This window comes from Lepidochelys kempii, chromosome 3 (assembly GCF_965140265.1).
Source record: "Lepidochelys kempii isolate rLepKem1 chromosome 3, rLepKem1.hap2, whole genome shotgun sequence".
NCBI lineage: Eukaryota > Metazoa > Chordata > Testudines > Cheloniidae > Lepidochelys > Lepidochelys kempii.
The window spans coordinates 186,855,115-186,875,090 of record NC_133258.1 but is presented as its reverse complement, the minus strand read 5'-3'; the positions used below and the strand labels follow the sequence as shown (position 1 = coordinate 186,875,090).

Sequence of the window (19,976 nt, the reverse complement as noted above, 5' to 3'; positions counted from 1 at the left end):
TTAGGATAGAATAACTGCTCTTAAAATTCTATTAGTCTCATTACACACAAGTAGTAAGATGTTGCTCCTTCTGGACCTCAGCACAGATATGTAGATGGAAGATGGTGACCCTGATAAGTCCTTTCATAAAGGGAAGAAGCTGAAGCCTTTCAGTTTTACATTCTGGATTATGCTACTTTCATCCTAATTTTCTTCTTTGTTGACCAATGTATATTATGGGATTTAGGGCAATAGTTAAAAGAAAGTGATGAGCAATGAAGAACCTAAAAACCAGGGCAAAATCTATGACGTATTTTTCTTTCTGTTCAGAAACATTTCTGAGAGAGTGCTTATTACAGTGAAAAAGGATTTAGCCACAGTAGTTTTCTTTTCTCGATAGGAAGTGACTGTTTAACAAAAAAAAAAAAAAAAAACACAACAATTCCTATTCAGAAGCACTAAGACAATCTCACAGGACATTTGCCAAAAGATACTGATTTCAATCCTCAGTTATGGCCAAAGACTCCTGGAATAGTCTCAGAAGTGACCCTGGGCTCCTTTCATTCTTGACCAGCTGTATACCAATCTGAACTCATGCACAACAAGGCTGCTTTAAATTAAGCCATTTGCAAATGGAACCCATGGACCAACAGGGCAGAGTGGGCTCACCATCCCATAAAGAATCCTTGGCTAGTTCCTGTTGCTCATGGCAGCTCCCTATATGCCACCAGCAGGAAGGAGTGGATGGAGTAGAAGCCACCATGTTGGCTCTACATCACAAGCAATTATCCCTACACTGAGGTGATCTTCCCATGCCCAGCTATATCAGAATGATAAATTGTTCTCTGCCAGCTACCTGACATAAACCAACAGCACCACACAGTAGGATCTGGCCCAGTGTGTTTAAGCAGCAGAATCTAAGCAGTAGGGAGTAGTCAAGACAAGTTAAGGGGCCAGAATTTCTATTTTTGAGCATCCAGTTCTTCCAGTGACTGCAGTGGGAGATAGAGCTAGATAATTTATTTTTGAGCACTAATGTAACTACTATACAAGAAGTATTTAGAATAGAACTCTCAGTGAACAGAATTTGCTTTTGGCATCAGTTCACATATCTCATGAAATGCATCATTAAAAGAAAGCAAACAACTATGGGATTAAATAATTTATTACCGTTGCTAAAATGAACACAGATACTTGATACCCAGTTGTATGCAGAACTGTAAAAAAATAGTTTTAATACAGTATCAAAATTTACACAAGTGTAACGTCAAAAGACCAGTGTCCCTTGAATTAGCCCCTGCAGGTAAATACTACTCTTTTACTCCCCTCCCCCCCATGTTATAGGAATACAACAATTTAAGTTTAATGATAAAACTGCTTGAGAGAAAAATATGGAAATGTAACAAGCATTTTTTTTATATATAAGAACTATTTTAAAAATGCCATGTTTCAAAATTAAAAACCAGATTCTGCAGTCCTCACTCAAGGAAAAGGAATCAACAAGAGTTGTGCCTGAGAAAGGAATGCTGGATTGGAGGCCTTACATCTCTGTTGAATGGTACCAAATAAAATGACAGAACAGATATAATTACTGCCACAAATTAATCCATAACAGTTTTCTGAAGACAGGAAGCTGATTTTACACCACCATATAAAAAAGGTTGCACAGCAGCCCAACTACATTCCACTTCCAACAAACCAGTATACAACATATAACAAGCCCACAAAAACCAGAGAATATCACCTTTGAATCAAATTTTAGTAATCAAGAACAAACCCAAAACCTGGGGATTGTTGCATTCCTATTTTTTGATGCTCAGCTATGGTAAAAAGTTAAGCAACAGCATTCAGTCACAAGCCTGTCGCACATTCATACAAGAAAGTATTTGTTGCATTTAGATATACACGAAATACCTATCATAGCATTTCAATACACACAATCTAATGTTATACACACAGAAAAAAATTAAACTAAGCACATCTAGGGCACCTCCTGGTCAAAACTCAGGCAATCTGAACAAGAGCTTTTAGCCTCAGAATAAATTAAAGACATGCTTTGAGAAGAATAAAAGTTTTATTTGAAAGAACATTACAGTAGGCAAGGAAAGCTTTTCGTAAATGCAGTGCAATCTTTTAGACTCATATTTTTCTTAAATAAAACAGCATGTCTCTAAACTAAATGGTAGAAATAAGCATTGGCAATTGGATAATGCTCTCAGAAAAGAACTCTGATGGTGGTTTTGGTTTGAGGTCTTAAATATTGTTACCTCAGTGTTCTATTCGCAGGGTGCTGCCCATCATGTATGTTTCCAGGAGGCATGCACAAAAGAGAATGCAGAAAGTCTATCTTCACTTTCATTTAGAAAGAAATTGTGTTTTGCTACATGTACTGTAGTTTTTGCTACACTACTGGCTGGTTAGGAGATTTTATTGTCTTTTAGCACCTCAAATGCAAGTATTCTAAAAAAAAGTAATTTCAGCTGCAAATTGCCTAAGCACCATTAACTAATACTGTCGACTGAAGCGTGAGCTACCAAGTAACTGACTTTCCTGTAACTGTGATGACTCAAGGCACAGTTTTTTGGTGTCTCTCCACTCTGGTGAAAAACTCCTGCTAAACCTAATTAAAATTCATTCAGACTCAATGAAGGTTCACCATAACTGTCTTTAAAAAAAAAAACATTTTTGTGTATCTCCTGCAGAATACCAATTATGTTTTAAATAAGAAGCATTCAGATCTCTTCATTCTGAGCATGTAGTTTTGAATGACAATGCCATGGCTAAGAGGCAGAGTTTAACTCTACAGTATCCTGAAATGACAGTGCCAGGACTCTAGGGTACATAACTGTTGTCTGAAAGACTTTTATGAAGAAGCTGTGCCAATTTTCAAAGCAGTAGTGTAGTCAAGAGTAAACAGAGTTTACCCACTTCTCAGTCAGAGAGTATGGAGTTTAGGTCAGTTTATCCACTTTTTTTTTAACCACTTCACCACTGTTTCAAAGAAGTCATGTATACTGCATGTAGACATCCTGTTGTCAGCTGAGAAGTTACTGTGGATAGAGTAAGTTCCCTCTATCCGTCACTTGCCATTTAAACTCTATCTTCTGAGAGGGGTGACACTCAGGTCCTTTTACATAGGTCCTTTATACTGATTTCCTGACAAATGTTGTCTAATTCCAGGACATGAACCTGCAGCATCTCCAAGCTTCCGCCACACAACCTAAAGGCAAGTGATAAAAAGAGATGTCAGCTATATCATCCAACCAAAAGTGGATTTGTGTATCTGTATACATTATATATATATATATAAATATATATACACACACACACACACACACACACACCATGCAGCATAGACAGAAATAGAGGCAGAGAGACAAAGGAAGAAGGAAGAATAAATTTGGAAGGAGATTCAGTATTTTCATTTTTGACCATCTGTTACTTAGAAGTCTGTTCAGGAGCAATGTCTGTCCTGAAAACAAGGGCCAGGTTTGGAAATCTTTATGCAATCATTTATTAGGCAAAACTCCCATCAAAGTCAATTTCAGACACACAGGCCCCAATGCAGCAAAGAGTTTAAACAAGTGCTTAGCTTTAAGAACATGAGTAGTCCCATTGAAATCAACAGAAGTGGTCCTATACTTAAAGTTAAGCACATACTCCAGTGCTTTTGCTGGATCAGGGTCACACATGATTTAGTAAGAATTTTCAAGTTTTTTCATAGTGTGGACTACATGTGAACAAATTTGCTCCTTGTCCTCACCTCTGTTCCCATTCATGATTGTATTAAATACATGCCACAACTACAACAATTGTTAGCACAGAAGGTAATATTAGGAAAGCATTTAGTGTATTCTTAGTTGGCTTTTAATGAAGTTTACAAACAGGAAACAAGAACAGTTAGCAACACATGACTTGGCATCTCTCTCTGGACCACCAAGAAGCAAGCAATGGACAAGATTGGTTATTAAAAAGAGAAATAGAAACAAGACAAGGTCAGAAGTAAAGATAAAATATGGGAGTACAAATTCAAGCACAGGGCTGTGAAGGGATTTGTCTTTGGACCAGTTGGATGGGCCCAAACCAAGACTCCAGACCCCATCACCCTCTGAATTTTGTGTTCCAAATTGCTCCCACATTATGGCCTGAGCTCATGTCTGATTTGAAGGAGATGGGTGGAATTAACAAAAAAGGCCATTCCTAACAAAACAGTAACAGTAAAAATCATGGAAAACATGTTGATAACCAGAGACCAGTGTCATACCTACAGCACAGTAATTGACACCTATAGGCTAGTTTCACAAAGGGACTTAAGTGTCCTGATGCCTCTAGAGTGAGGCAGCAGTGCATATGCTGAGACGCAGAAACATAGGTGACTTTTACTGCAAAAACTTAGGCGCCTGCTGGGTTAGGCGGCAGGTGAGTGGGAGGCTGCGAATCACAGTGGTGCCTACATCTGGGATTTAGGCACCTAACTAGCACTTTAGGTCCCAAAGTCCCAGATTTAGGTGCCACTAGGATTCACAAAATCCCCACTTAGCTGCCCCCTAACCCTCAAACGTAGTTGGTACCAAACTTTTTGCTGCAAAAGTTCCCTAGTCACCCAGCAATTATGAGGAGGGGGGCGGATTAAGAAGCAGTTCCCTCAAAACTTTTAGCCCAGTGGTTCGGATGTGAAAGATGCCCAATTCCTCTTTATTTTTCAAGAGAGTCATTGGAGCAGGGGGACTGGAATGCCCTATCCACCAGGATATAGAGCCATGCTCACATTGTCTCCAGCTCAGTGACTTCAATTATTTAGCAAAGTGGAACAGCTTCAACTGGCGAGATTGAGGGAGATTCACATCAGACTATCCCATAGCTCAGTGGTTAGGGCCCTCACCTGAGAGGTGATAGATCTCTGTTCAAAACCCTTTTCATCAGGTGCTGGGGAGACTTGAATGGGGGTTAATATCAGAATCTGAATCAGACAACCACATGGGATCTGTTGTTACCAGCAGCCACCTTTGCTTACGTGTAGAAAGCAACCTATATGCGGGCCTTGAAGCTATTCCAGCATATTGAGTTTGGTACTAGTTAGGATTTTCACTGGCACCTGTCTGAAGACATAGAGCAATGTGGGCCAAGCATCTCAGGAGTGGCCGCAAATACCCACATTTGTGCCCACAAAGGCACATTTCCCCTCAATCAAGTAATTGTATGTGGAACCTCATTTGTGTGGGCATGTCTAAACGAGCAGATATGCCCCAGCGTGCTACACAGCAACTCTACAGTGCTCCAGCAAGCCATGCACTAAATAGCAATGTTGACACTGCTGTGGCATGCTAGAAGTTTCCTAGTGAGCCCTGATATACTGTTGATACAAACAGTAGTATTTCAATAAGCACTACGGAACTTTGTGAGCAGTAGCATGGTTCACCTGGACAGTTAGCGTGCAGCACACTGGAGCACCTCAGATTTATGTTGCAGCAAGCTGGGCAGAAGTTCTGGCTTTTGAAAGCCAGCTCACAGTAGCTAATATGAGAGAATAACTCCAAATGTACCTATGATTGTTACTTGTGATAAGACAGTGGCTTGAGGCGCCAATCAAAAATCACACGTTTCACTGTACTAAGCACTGTACAAACGCAAAGTAAAAGATCTATTTAAATGTTATGTAGACACCCAATGTGAATAAAAAGAGGAATGTGTTAGAAATGGTGTCTTTTCCTCTTGAGGAACTGGCATAATTTCCATCATTAATGTGGAATGCAAATGCATCCTGAGGGGAGAATGTGCCCCTTCGTGTAAGTTAGGGGAATCCTTAAGGATGGAAAGTGTGCTGAAAACATTACAAGGCCTTCATATTCTGTGATGCAGACTTTTTATAAACTGAAAAACCACATAGTAGATAAATATTTTTAAAAATAAAACCAAACTTTTCAGACTTGACTATGACTTTGGGGTCTCAACAGTTAGAGTGCCCAACTTGAGATATGTCAGAGGGCTGACCACCTACCCTCTGAAAATCAGGTCCTTTTAAGATGTCCCAAACTGAGCACCTAAAAATTATGGTAACCTCCAAAAATCAACAGTGACTATTGAAAACCCTGACCCAGAACACAGAGGCAAAATGATCACATGACAAACATTTCACCTAACCCCGACTCTTCCCCCCCACCCCCCCGCCCCAAAAAAAACAAAACCAAAAAACCAGGAGCAAAGTAATGATTCTGTAAGTCCTAGGAAACTAGTGAGAATTAAAACAAAAGAATAATTAGCTAATCAAAGGCTTGCTCTTCATCTGAATACACAGGGATAACCTGAGGAGAAACAAAAATTTAAAAAGTTTAAAGAATATAAGCAATAATGGAGTAAAAACATTTAGCTTTTCCCTGCTGAGCAGATGGGAAAAAAAAGAAAAGTATTTTTAAACAAAAATATTAAATTTTAAACTCAAAACATAAGTGCATTGGGAAGAAGTGGTTGTGTCAGATATAATACATGAACATTTCAGATATGAAATTATGTAACTATTGGGAAGTTTTATGGATAACTATAACAATATTTATAATTTAGAAAATATTTTTATCCATAAATCGTAAAGCTCTATGTACAGGTGGGTAATTATTACTAACATTTTCTAGATGGGGAAACGAAGGAACCAAGATGTTAATATACCTGCCCAGTGTCACACAGAGATTAGCCATCTTTTAACATCCTAGTCTTGATGACAAAACTGAGAATAAAACCCAGGTCTCCTGAGTCCCATTCTAGTGTCTTATTCACTGGATCACTTTCTCTCTTTATAGATATATATTTATATATTATAACAAAACATGCTGACCAAAGTGTAACAATTATTTAGTTCATAAAAATTCAGTAAATTATATTATTGAAAAATCAGAGTATAAGTGGCTTCATTTTCAAATGAAAACTTTAAAGGCATATTGTCAGCAATTTTTAAATATTAATTACCTGGGTACAAATATTGTTTCAGGTTTCAGTACAGAATACAAAATTAAGCACATTAAACTTACATTGCACATTTCTCTGACTATAGCTTTTTCTGTCTCACTAAGGTCATGATCATATTCTTTACCATGCTGCCGATCTATATTTTCCTGAGCTTCCAAGACCTGGGTATGTTAAAAAAAAAAGTAAATTTTATTTTACAAATGGAATTTGTTCTTCAACTACAATAAGAACATTAAGAAATGTAATCTCTAAAAAGGCCTTTTCAGGGTAAGAATATGCATGTGTAATTGAATAATAGATTTAAGTGTAATGAAGCAGATCAGAGTATGTAGTCAGCACACGTTTCCTCCAGTATACAATGAAATTGGACTAGATTTAAAAACTTGATGCAAAAATTACTGGGTGAGGTTCTATTGCCTCTGTTATGCAGGAGGTCAGAACAGGTGAAACTAATGGTCTCTTTTGGCCTTAAGCTGTGAAAAGGGCTGTACCTTACATCAGTACTATAACCTACATGGAACATGTATACAGTAGCACCTAAAAGATATGAACACCAGAGTTACGGACTTACCGATCAACCGACACCCTGTGAAACTGGAAGTCATCAATCAGACAGTAGTGCAGAGAAAAAGAAAAAAAAAGCAAATACTGTACTGCCTTGGGGCATTAGACCCGAGGCTCTGGGCCTCAGCCACTGGGGGGTTGGTCTCCAGGCGGACGGGGGGCTCAGGGGTTCTAACCCTCGGGAGCCCTGTGACTCCGTTTCTGGCTTCTGCTCTGCAGGGGGTGTCAGGGCTCGGGGCTTCAGCCCCATAGCTCTGCTCCCAGTTTCAGCCCCGGGGGTGCTGGGGCTTGAGCTACAAGGGGAGTGCCAGTTTCAGCCCCAGAGCTCCCCCTGTAGCTAAAGCCCCAATCCCCCCCGCACACACACACCTGCTGAAACCAGGAGTGGAGCTGCTCGGCTGTAGCCCTGAGCCCCAGCGCCCTGCCCCAGCTGAAGCCAGGAACAGAGCTGTGAGGCTGAAGCCCCAATCCCTGGTCCCACAGGCACCAACTCCCTGGTGAAACCAGGAGCGGTCTGGCGCTTCGCACAGGGCAGCTTCGGGGCTGAAGCTCTGAGCCCCAGTGCCCCCCACGAGGCTGAAACCAGGAGCTAAGCTGCAGGGCTGAAATCCAAGTCCCAGCACTCCCCCCAGATCTAAAGCCCTGAGCTCTGGTGCTCCCGGGGGGTAGAAGCCCTGAGCCCCCTGCCGGAAGCCCTGGTGGCCCCTAAGGTCAGAAGCTCCAACACACACACCCTGCTGGGAGTCCTGACCCTCCGCCTCTACCCTGCAGTTTCAGCTCCAATTCCCCCATGTCTGAAATCCATCACGTCTTTTTCAGAGTTACTATAATTTCAGAGTTACAGCCCCCATTCCCAAGGTGTCCGTAACTCTGAGGTTCTACTGTATCTCTACATGGAAATATGGCTTTTGGGTGATAAAACAATACTGGCCATTACATAAAAGCATTTGTTTCCATATTAAATGTTCACAGAGTTATTTCATATGTAACCTAGTTATGTAGTCTTTAACCAGGCAAAACTCCCGAAGAAACGGTTGATTCTATTTGGGAAAAAACACTCAAAGGGAAGGATAACCACCTTTAAATCCCTCCTGGCCAGAGGAAAAACCCTTTCACCTGTAAAGGGTTAAGAAGCTAAGATAACCTCACTGGCATCTGACCAAAATGACCAATGAGTAGACAAGATACTTTCAAAGCTGGAGGGGGAGGGGGGAAACAAAGGGTCCTCTCTGTCTGTGTGATGCTTTTGCCGGGACCAGAGCAGGAATGCAGGTCAGAACTCCTGTAAAGAGTTAGTAAGCAATCTAGTTAGATATGCGTTAGATTCTGTTTTGTTTAAACTGCTGATACAATAAGTTGTGCTGAATGCGATGTATATTCCTGTTTTTGTATCTTTTTGTAACTTAAGGTTTTGCCTAGAGGGATTCTCTATGTTTTGAATCTGACTACTCTGTAAGGTATTTCCCTTCCTGTTTTTACAGAGGTTTTTCTTTTACTTTTTCTTTAATTAAAATTCTCTTAAGAACCTGATTGCTTTTTCATTGTTCTTAAGATCCAAGGGTTTGGGTCTGTGTTCACCTATGCAAATTGGTGAGGATTTTTATCAAGCCTTCCCCAGAAAAGGGGGTGTAGTGCTTGGGGGGGGGTAGACGTTTCCAAGTGGGCACTTCCCCTGTTATTTTTGTTAGACACTTTGGTGGTGGCAGCATAAGGTCCAGGGATGAAAGGTAAAACAGTTTGTACCTTGGGGACGTTTTAACCTAAGCTGGTAAAAATAAGCTTAGGGGATCTTTCATGCAGGTTCCCACATCTGTACCCTAGAGTTCAGAGTGGGGAAGGAACCTTGACAGGATTCAATTCAAATAAAAAAATCCATGCCATTCACTCAGCCCTACTAATTTAATATTGGTTACTAGAAGTTAACCTCTTCCCATTTAGGATTGAGGATTTAGTGCAAATGTTCTACTTGTCACAAGCAAGAGTGGTATCTATGCTTTCCATTTTACTGGCTAATTAGTCATCTTCTTCCTGTAAATATGCACAGAAACGATGGGCCCATTGACATCAATGTGCTTTGGACTAGGCCATTGGGATTTGGATTCAGGTGAGGATCGTGATTCAGCAGAGCACTTACACAAACACACTTAACTTTGAAGTCAATGGAATTTAAACACATGCTTATCTTAAGCATGTGCTCAAGTGCTTTACTAAACTGAAGCTTGGGGGGCACCTTTCTCAGATACACCACATAGGAGCTGATTTTTTGTGTGCTCTGGAGAATTGCATTTAAAATCAACTTAATGCTTAATAGATTTAAGTTTTGAGGAAAACAAAGTTCTAATTTATTTTATTTTTGCAAAATATATATGAGGTGATGGTGAAAGGTGCTACTCTCTTGTATGTTCTGAGTCACTGAGGTACAAACCCTCAGGATGTAACTCGCCCTATATAGACAATTGTTAAAGGGTCTGTGGGGGTTAAGTCACTCCTGGATGGAAAGTAAAAAAACTTTCCGAAATTCCTTTATGTTGCAGAGCATCTGCACAAAAGGAGGATCAGTGGCCAACTTCACCTTACACTGTGGGTATGTCTACATAGGAATAAAAAACCCACGGCTGGTCTGGGTCAGCTGACTCAAGCTCCCAGAGCTCACGCTGCAAGGCTGAAAAATCACTATGTAGATGTTCAGGTTTAGACTGCCGCCAGAACTTTGGTGATGGTGGTGGGTCGCACAGCTTGGGCTCCAGACCAAGCCTGAATGTCCACACAGAGATTTTGAGCTCTGACAGCCCAAGCTCCACAAGCCCGAATTGGCTGACCCCGGCTAGCTCTTGCCATGCCACAGGAGCTATCCCTATGTAGACATACCCTCAGTGATCCTAAGTCAGGAGCCTTAGGCCTGGTCTACAGTTAGGGCTTGTAAACCAACTAAAAGGTGTAACGGCAACATGCACAAATTAAAGTACATTACCCTCATGTGGATGCTCTCACTCAGAAGTAAAGGATTAAGTTACAGAAAATTAAGACCACTTTACTCCTGAGTGACATCAGCCAGACAGGGGTTTAATGTGCTTTAAATTGTGCACATGGACTTCACGCATTTAGTTGATTCATCTTAACTTTCCTTAGTGCAGACATTCCTGCAGAAGTTTTACCAGCATAACCATGTCAATTGAGGAGAGGCGGTGATTTTTTAATCAAATAATTATACCAGTGTGTACACACACACACACAGAGTTATATTGATCAAAAAAGACTAATACTGGTATAGCTTATTCCCCTTCCTGTGCTGGAATAAGCTACACCAGAATAAGCACTTTTATACTGCTATTGTAATGCAGTTATAGAAGTTTTTAATGAATTAACTAGACCATAGAATCATAGCATATCAGGGTTGGAAGGGACCTCAGGAGGTCATCTAGTCCAACCCACTGCTCAAAGCAGGACCGATCCCATACTAAATCATCCCAGCAAGGGCTTTGTCAAGCCTGACCTTAAAAACTTCTAAGGAAGGAGATTCTACCACCTCCCTAGGTAACACATTCCAGTGTTTCACCACCCTCCTAGTGAAAAAGTTTTTCCTAATATCCAACCTAAATCTCCCCCACGGCAACTTAAGACCATTACTCCTTGTTCTGTCATCTGCTACCACTGAGAACAGTCTAGAGCCATCCTCTTTGGAACCCCCTTTCAGGTAGTTGAAAACAGCTATCAAATCCCCCCTCATTCTTCTCTTCTGTAGACTAAACATCCCCAGTTCCCTCAGCCTCTCCTCATAAGTCATGTGTTCCAGTCCCCTAATCATTTTTGTTGCCCTCCGCTGGACTCTCTCCAATTTTTCCACATCCTTCTTGTAGTGTGGGGCCCAAAACTGGACACAGTACTCCAGATGAGGCCTCACCAATGTCGAATAGAGGGGAATGATCACATCCCTTGATCTGCTGGTAATGCCCCTACATATACATCCCAAAATGCCATTAGCCTTCTTGGCAACAAGGGCACACTGTTGACTTATATCCAGCTTCTTTTCCACTTTTCTGCAGAACTGCTGCCTAGCCATTCGGTCCCTAGTCTGTAGCAGTGCATGGGATTCTTCCGTCCTAAGTGCAGGACTCTGCACTTGTCCTTGTTGAACCTCATCAGATTTCTTTTGGCCCAATCCTCCAATTTGTCTAGGTCCTCTGTATCCTATCCCTACCCTCCAGCATAGTTTAAAAAAAAACAGTGTAGTTTTAAAAAAAATCAGTAAAAATGTCTAATGTAGACATGGCCTTGCACAGGGGCTGAGACAGCAACAAAGGACTGTGTTTAAGTACAGAGATTCCAGGAGAGTCCAAGGCTTATCTATACACAAAAGTTTCCCCACTTTATAGATACCAGTGTAGTTAAAGTGGAACAATCCCATTACTGAGTGTTGTTGGTATAAAGGGTTCTTCTACTGGTATAGCTATTCCTATATGGAAAGGGAATAAGCTCTACCTGTATGCTAGTATTATTGTGTTCATACTAGGACTTGTACCACCCCTAACCGAAACAGTTATACTGGTAAGTTTCCAGTACAGACCAGGCCCAAGACAGATAGAGGTCCAAGTGAGCAGCCTCTTGGAGACAGGGCAGTAGAGGGAGTTGCCTTGTGTGTTGTTTGTGACCACCTCTGTTCAAGGGATCAGGACTTGTGTACATTTTTCAGTTTGGCTGAAAGGAAGAAATTTTATTTAACTGGATAAAATGTAGCGCACACAGGGAAATGCCTAGCATCATTTATCTCTATTTTTGCCTGCTGATACAATTCCTATCAGGATAAAAGCAGGGGCAACACAGCACAGAAAATGAAATTTTGGATACATCTAACCATTTTAATAATCCTAATGAGTACTTTACCACTGTAAACACATCCACTTACACCAACTAGCTATCAGACACTGTCAAAAGCATGTTGATAATTGTTCCAATCAAAGCGATTTGTCAGAGGCTATACAGAGCTAACTACAATAATCTTATTTTGTAAATCCACATGATCTCTAGGCTAAATTGTTTTGTGCAGCTTTGTTTTCCATAATGACAGCAGGTGAAATTCACCCATCCTTGGAGGGCACACACAAGACCTTTGGTGCTGCTGAAATATGCACTTCTCAAGCACAGAGGAAACTGAATGGCTTCCCCACCCCTGGATACTACAGGGCTGGGATTTGTACTGCCCCCAAGCAGACTGGGTGTAGATGGTGGCAGGGCAGACTAGGGGAGCAGCCGCTTGAACCTCAATTATGTGCAGGTGGCAGGAGGCTAGTCCTAAGCTAGAGTCGTGGATGCGGGGAGACTACCCGAACCCTTATATTCTGATGAAGAAATGGCTTTTACTGCCACAACGCCTACACATTTCACCAGCATAAAAGCTGTTTACTCAAGCTTTATGTAGGATAATTAAATGTCACCCATCCACATGTAGGATAATTCTCCTTTCCACTAACCAACAAATATTGTCAAATCAATAATGCTCAGTACTTACATAGCATTTTTCATCTTCAAAGAGCTTAACCAATTCTGAGTCCAATATTGCTCATCTTACTCAGGAAAAACTCACGCTGACTTTACTGGCAATTTTGTCTGAGTGAAGAGTGCAAAACTGGGACCCTTAAGTAACTAATTTATCCTTACATCATTGCCTGGTATGGCAGGTAAGGAGTTACAGTGAGTATTATTCCTGTTTTCAAATGAGTAAGCTGTGTAAGAATGATTTGCCTACACCTCACAGAAGGTTATCACTATCAGACCTGGGAGTTCCTGGTTCGATGCTCAGACCATTAGGTCACGCCTTGTCCAAACTGCCCCGAAAGGACAAGAGATTTCTATTGCATAGCTGATGCATATATAGTGGTGGGAACATGTACTTGCACAGTTGCCATGTGAAATCTCATGATATGCTAGATACCTCCTGATAGCTCATTGTAACATTTTGTTTCATTAAGGGAAGTAGTTGCTGCTAAAGTCACAAAGGGCCAGACTGTGAGCCTTCTGCTCACATAATTCCTTAGAAGTCAACAGGACTACTTCCTGTGTGTTCACCAAAGTAAGTAAGAGGTTCACAATCTGGACCCAGGTTAGCATGAGAACTAAAGGGATTTACTCTACCTTCCAGAATGACTCTGAGATTATCGTGCATTGTTTTCAGCACTACATAGTAGGTACATCACACTCTCTGAAAACACATGACAAAGTCCACACCATTTTTGTGCATACTGTATAATTTGGTTTCATTTTTATAAAAAAATGTTTGTGATATTCATATTAATCACCTTATACTATAGCAGAGAATACATCTAGTTCACAGATCTCTTGTCGACCCTTCATCATAATCATTGTCATAAAAGAAAGTAGGTATAATTTACTACGGGAACACAATGGAACCCATTGTGCTAGACACTATACGCTCACAATGGAGAGAGTCCCTGACCCAAAGAGCTCACACTCTAAGTACATGAGTGAAACAAAAAATAATGTTGTATATGAAGATATTGCAGTGATATTGCTCTAAGTACAATGGAACATATGTCAAACAACATACGTAACATTCTGCATATACTGTATGGGAGTGTGTTACCTTAATAGCATTTACCACTGCTTCAGGCTGCTGAGAAGGTGAGACATGTCCACTGAAGCTAGCTGGATGGTTTGGAGAGCAGTAACTCCCATCCGCCCCTGATGGCATCCTAAGGGGACCCTTAGTAGAAAATTAAAAACTATTTAATAATGAAAGGTGTTTGCCACTAATTAAGCAGATGTAAATTTTTTAAAAAGTCAGTTTATCATGTGAGCATGGAGGGCATATTTCATTCAAAACCTTTCCCTATCTCTGTGCCATGCTTGTGCTACTTTCAATAATAAAAAGACCTGAATTAAGTCTAAAACACCTCAGCTACATTGAGCAAATTGCCTGAGTTTGATTCTCGAAAGATACTCGTTACCCTTGTGAGTGGTCACCTACTATCATGGAGAGGAAACCTGGTTAAGTGGTTAGAGCACAAGGCAGAATCAGGTGCTTTGGCTCTATTCTCAGCTTTGCCACTAACTTAACATCTGCAAGGTGTTCTACCAAGGTCTGTCTGTGCAGAGCAGCTTGCTGTCCTGGAGCCTCACTGAAATCTTGAGCATGCCACTGAACTTTTCTGTGGCTCAGTTTTCCCATCTGGGAAATTAGGATACTTACTGACAGTCTTCAGAAGGGTGTTGTGAAGCTTAAAGGGAAACAGTTTTGGCCCCAAATATACTTGTCACCGTTCAGGGCAACTGCACCTGTTTTCACCTCCATGGTCCAGCTCCTCAGCTGTCACCTCTCTTGGGAAGAGACCTGTGTCTCTCTCCCTCCTGACCAGGGTTTTTCCAAGCCGCACAGTTCCCTGCCTACACTGAGTTCCCAGCAAGTCAGACTACGCAGGCCTGCTTTGCTTTCTCCTCAGAGGCTATACACAGAACAATTGCCCTCAGTTAAAAGTTTCCACACAGCCCATTCTGAGCAAACACATATATTTTTAAGATGAAGGCATTACAAAGGAAACATATTACAACAATAAACAAAACCTACACACATGCTAATAAGCTTAGCAGAGATCATCCCAATTCCAGCAAGGGCTCAGGAAGGATTCAGTCCATGAAATCCCACCAAGGGGTTTTTCTGGGGTCACAAGTTCAGAACAGCCTTTGTTCAGAACAAGCACACCCAGGACTCAGAGTCACTCATTTATACAGTTTGGGTCTTTGGTCTTGGGACCCTGGGAACAGATAATCAGCAAAGGTCCCCTCCTCAGGGTGAAACTTCAAAAGATGAGCTCTTGTATACCCAGAGAAGGTATATTCCCCTGGAGATTTTCTGGGAGACCCACCTAGCTTTGTTTGTCCCATAAGTTCATTTTTGTCTGGCACATTGTTTTAAACAGCCCTTTGATGCTCATAACACTTCCCAGGGTTTACACTGGTCACATCTCCCCTACTGAAGTTACATAGAATTGCACATTAACACAAACTTTGCATTTTGAATACAATGGACTCCAAAGGTACTTAAACTTAATTCATTAAGGTTTTTTTCCCCCAGGATTTTGCAGGAAATCACTGTATCTGTCACAGTAGGTTTTGAGAATGCCTAACCTCAATCAAAATGTTTCCATGAATGGGGGGTTGGATTTTTTAATTCCAGTTAAATTGACTGGGAAGAGTTAAAATTTTGGAACATTCCCCTGTAGGGTTTGCAGCCCAAATACTGCTGTGTCTTATTTGGAGAGGAGCAGTGTGAGTGGGGAAAGATACATGACTCCTGATTTATCCTTTCCCCACTTTAAACATATGCAGTCTGCTGAAAATAAAGTGACAGGTGGTCCCTCGAAAGTCACCTGCATTCTCTCTCTGCTTGTGCAATGGCATCAAATGTTACCAGCCTTGGAAGCAGCTCCCATTTATGGAGATATGGCTCAGACAGCAGCCTGGCAAGTCCATCTTTTTCTTTACTTGTGGCCTGTGGCATTCAAAAATGCCATGGGTAGCTCAGTAGTGGATCTTCTGCCACTCTGAGAGGAGTGTAGATTTCAGGTGAGTAGGGGAATGAGGCAGTGAAGGAAAAGGAAAGGCGATGAGAGGAATTTTAAAAGTGTAACAATACAAAAACTCAAAAGAAAAAAAGAAAAAAAACACCACAGCAAACAAACAATGGAACAGAGACAGAAATGGATAGGGGAGAGGGAAAGCCAAGAGAGTAGCAGCTGTCCTGGGATGAGAAGATGCAGGATCCATCTACACTGCAATAAAAAACCTGTGGCACCAGGTCTCAGAGCCTGGGTCAACTGACTCAGGGTATGTCTATACTTACCAGATATCGACACTGTGGCGATCGATCCACCTGGGGTCAATTTAGTGGGTCTAGTGAAGACCCACTAAATCGACTGCAGATAGCTCTCCCATCAACTAAGGTACTCCACTGGAATGAGAAGCATAAGGTAAGTCAACAGGAGAGTTTCTCTCATTGACCCAGCATGGTGTAGACACCGCAGTAAGCTGACCTAAGCTAAATCCACTCCAGCTACGTTATCATGTTATTGTGTAACCTAGGTCGACTTAACCCTATAGTGTAGACTTATCCTCAGTCTCACAGGGTTTAGGCTGCAGGGCAAAAATTGCACTGTAGAAGCTTGGGCTCAGGCTGGACCCCAGGCTCTGAGACTCACCCTCCATATAGGCTCCAGCCCAAGCCTGAACATCCACACTGCAACTTTTAGCCCCACAGCATGAGCTCCATGCACCTGAGTCAGCTGACCTGGGCCAGCCGTGGCCATGCCACAGATCTTTTATTGCAGTGTAGATGTGCCCTAAGGGGATGCTCCAGCATAAAGAGTTTGGGGACCAGCATGATCTAGTGGATGAAGCACTGAGGAAAACTGGGTTGTATTCCTGGCTCTGCCATTAATCTGTTGTGAGACCTTGGTAAGTCACTCCCCGCTCTTAGACAAAGGTCAGAAGGGACCATTATGATCATCTAGTCTGACCTCCTGCACAATGCAGGCCACAGAATCTCATCCACCCACTCCTACAATAAACCTCTCACCTATGTCTGAGCTATTGAAGTCCTCAAATCATGGTTTAAAGACTTCAAGGTGCAGAGAATCCTCCAGCAAGTGACCCATGCCCCATATGGTAGAGGAAGGCGAAAACCCCCCAGGACCTCTTCCAATCTGCCCTGGAGGAAAATTCCTTCCCGACCCCAAATATGGTGATCAGCTGAACCCTGAGCATGTGGGCAAGATTCACCAGCCAGATACCCAGGAAAGAATTCTCTGTAGTAACTCAGATCCTACCCCATTTAACATCCCATCACAGGCCATTGGGCCTATTTCTACCATGAATAGTTAAAGATCAATTAATTACCAAAATCATGTTATCCCATCATACCATCTCCTCCATAAACTTATCAAGTTTAATCTTGAAGCCAGATAGGTCTTTACCCCCCACTACTTTCCTTGGAAGGCTGTTCCAGAACTTTACTCCTCTGATGGTTAGAAACCTTCATCTAATTTCAAGTCTAAACTTCCCGATGGCCAGTTTATATCCATTTGTTCTTGTGTCCACATTGGTACTGAGCTTAAATAATTCCTCTTCCTCCCTGTTATTTATCCCTCTGATATATTTATAGAGAGCAAACATATTTCCCCTCAGCCTTCTTTTGGTTAGGCTAAACAAGCCAAGCTCCTTGAGTCTCCTTTCTTAAGACAGGTTTTCCATTCCTCGGATCATCTAGTAGCCCTTCTCTGTATCTGTTCCAGTTTGAATTCATCCTTCTTAAGCATGGGAGACCAGAACTGCACAAAGTATTCCAGATGAGTTCTCACCAGTGCCTTGTATAATGGTACTAACACCTCCTTATCTCTACCGGAAATACCTCTCCTGATGCATCCCAAGACTGCATTAGCTTTTTTCATGGCCATATCACATTGGTGGCTCATAATCATCTGTGGTCAACCAATACTCCAAGGTCCTTCTCCTCCTCCGTTACTTCTAATGTATGCGTCCCCAGCTTATAACTAAAATTCTTGTTATTAATCCCTAAATGCATGACCTTACACTTCTCATTATTAAATTTCATCCTATTACTATTACTCCAGTTTACAAGGTCATCCATTCCTTTCCACCTCCAGGACTTCTGGGTTTTCCATTCACTCTCCCTTGGACAACTTTCACAATGCTAGCTGGACCTACACACAGCTGTGAAAGTCTGCCCTTCCCTGATTCCTCCTTTCCCGCCAAGCGTCTGTGTGTTTGCATGTGCTGTTGCTTGTGCAATAAAAGCAAACTTTTATAATGGTAAATCGTCTTTATCTTTTTTCTACAGGGTGAGATTGCAGGCACTGCCAATACATGCACAGGCATTTTAATCACTTTATTACAAGAATATAAGGCCCCAAATGTCACCATTGCCCCCTAGGAAAACTATATGTCATGTACCATTGAAGCAACTCAGACAGAGATATATGTTACTGGTGGTCATTGTCAAAGTGCTGCCACAAAGCCTCCCTGATTCGAATAGCTCCCCTCTGGGCTCTTCTGACAGCCCTGGTATCTGGCTGCTCAAAATCAGCGGGCAAGCAGTCTGCCTCTGCACTCCACCCCTGAGAAAACCTTTCACCTTAGCTTCACAGAGCTTATGCAATGTACAGCACGCAGCTATGACCATAGGAATATTATCCTCAGTGAGGTACAACATGTCATAAAGGCATCGCCAGCGCACCTCTAATTTGCCAAAGGCACATTCAACTGTCATCTGGCACCTACTGAGCCTGTTGTTGTACAGCTCCTTACTGCTGTCCAGGTGTCCTGTGTAAGGTTTCATGAGCCATGGCTGTAAGGGGTATGCAGGGTCCCCCAGGATCACGATGGGCATTTCAACACCCCCCACAGTAATCTTCTGGTTAGGAAAGAAAGTCCCCGCTTGCAGCTTTCTCTACAGGCCCATGTTCCTGAAAATGCATGCGTCATGTACCTTCCCAGACCACCCCAATTTGATGTCAGTGAAACGCCCTGAGTGAACCACAAGAGCCTGCAACACCATGGAGAAGTATCCATTCCTATTGATGTACTCCATCGCAACGTGGTCTGGTGCCAAAATTGGAATATGTGTGCCATCTATCACCCCTCCAAAGTTAGGAGAAACTATTTCTGCAAAGCTGTCCACTATTTCATGCGCATTGCCCAGAGTCACAGTCCTTTGTAGCAGGATGCGATTTATTGCCCTCCACACTTGCATTAACACAGCCCAACAGTCGATTTCCCCACTCCAAATTGATTAGCAACCAACTGGTAGCAGTCTGGAGTTGCCAGCTTCCACACAGCAATTGCCACACACTTCTCTACCGAGAGGGCTGCTCTCATTCTGGTGTTCTTGCACCGCAGATCTGGGGTGAGCTCCGTGCACAGTTCCAGGAAGGTGGCTTTCCGCATCTGAAAATTCTTTAGCCACTGCTCATCATCACACACCTGCATGACGATACAATCCCCCATTTACTGCTTGTTTCCCAAGCCCAAAAGTGATGGTTTACCCTGTGCACCTATTCTGTGAATGCCAAACGCAATCTAAAGTTGCTCCTATCCACACCACGGAGAATGTCAGGTGCCTGCGAGTCTTCCATAGTTAGGAACTTCACGATTAACTGCACTGCCATCCGTGATGTCTTCATAACAGTTAACAGAGCATAGGAGAGCAGCACGGGATCCATCCCTTCTCACAAAGATGCCGGGGTTTGGAAAAATGCAGTGAAAGAAAGCCGGAAGCCCATGGAGTACATGGACAGAAAGCAATGCATCACGGGACATTTAGCACTGTCCCAAGATGCGCCGCGATCCGCTCCATCATCCCACAATACCTAGTGACAGAAGGAGGTACCCATAGTACATTGCTCACTCCGTCGATGATGGTGCTCCGACTCTGGATGCGATCTGTCAAC

At 42.2% G+C, this 19,976-nt stretch overlaps 1 protein-coding gene across 4 annotated transcripts in view; it reads right to left on the bottom strand.

Moving 5' to 3' along the window:
* Positions 1-1,136: 1,136 nt before the first annotated feature.
* The window catches only part of CCDC85A (coiled-coil domain containing 85A), a 192,575-nt gene continuing 173,735 nt past the window's right edge, over positions 1,137-19,976 (bottom strand). For 2 of the 4 annotated variants that reach the window (XM_073339345.1, XM_073339343.1), the window contains one exon: positions 1,137-3,199. In XM_073339345.1, the coding sequence (XP_073195446.1) occupies positions 3,150-3,199 (50 nt within the window). In that variant the 3' untranslated portion in view covers positions 1,137-3,149. Of the gene's footprint in view, positions 3,200-6,998; positions 7,098-14,098; positions 14,219-19,976 lie in introns of all 4 variants that reach the window. The other 2 variants (XM_073339340.1, XM_073339341.1) reach the window with 2 other exon arrangements.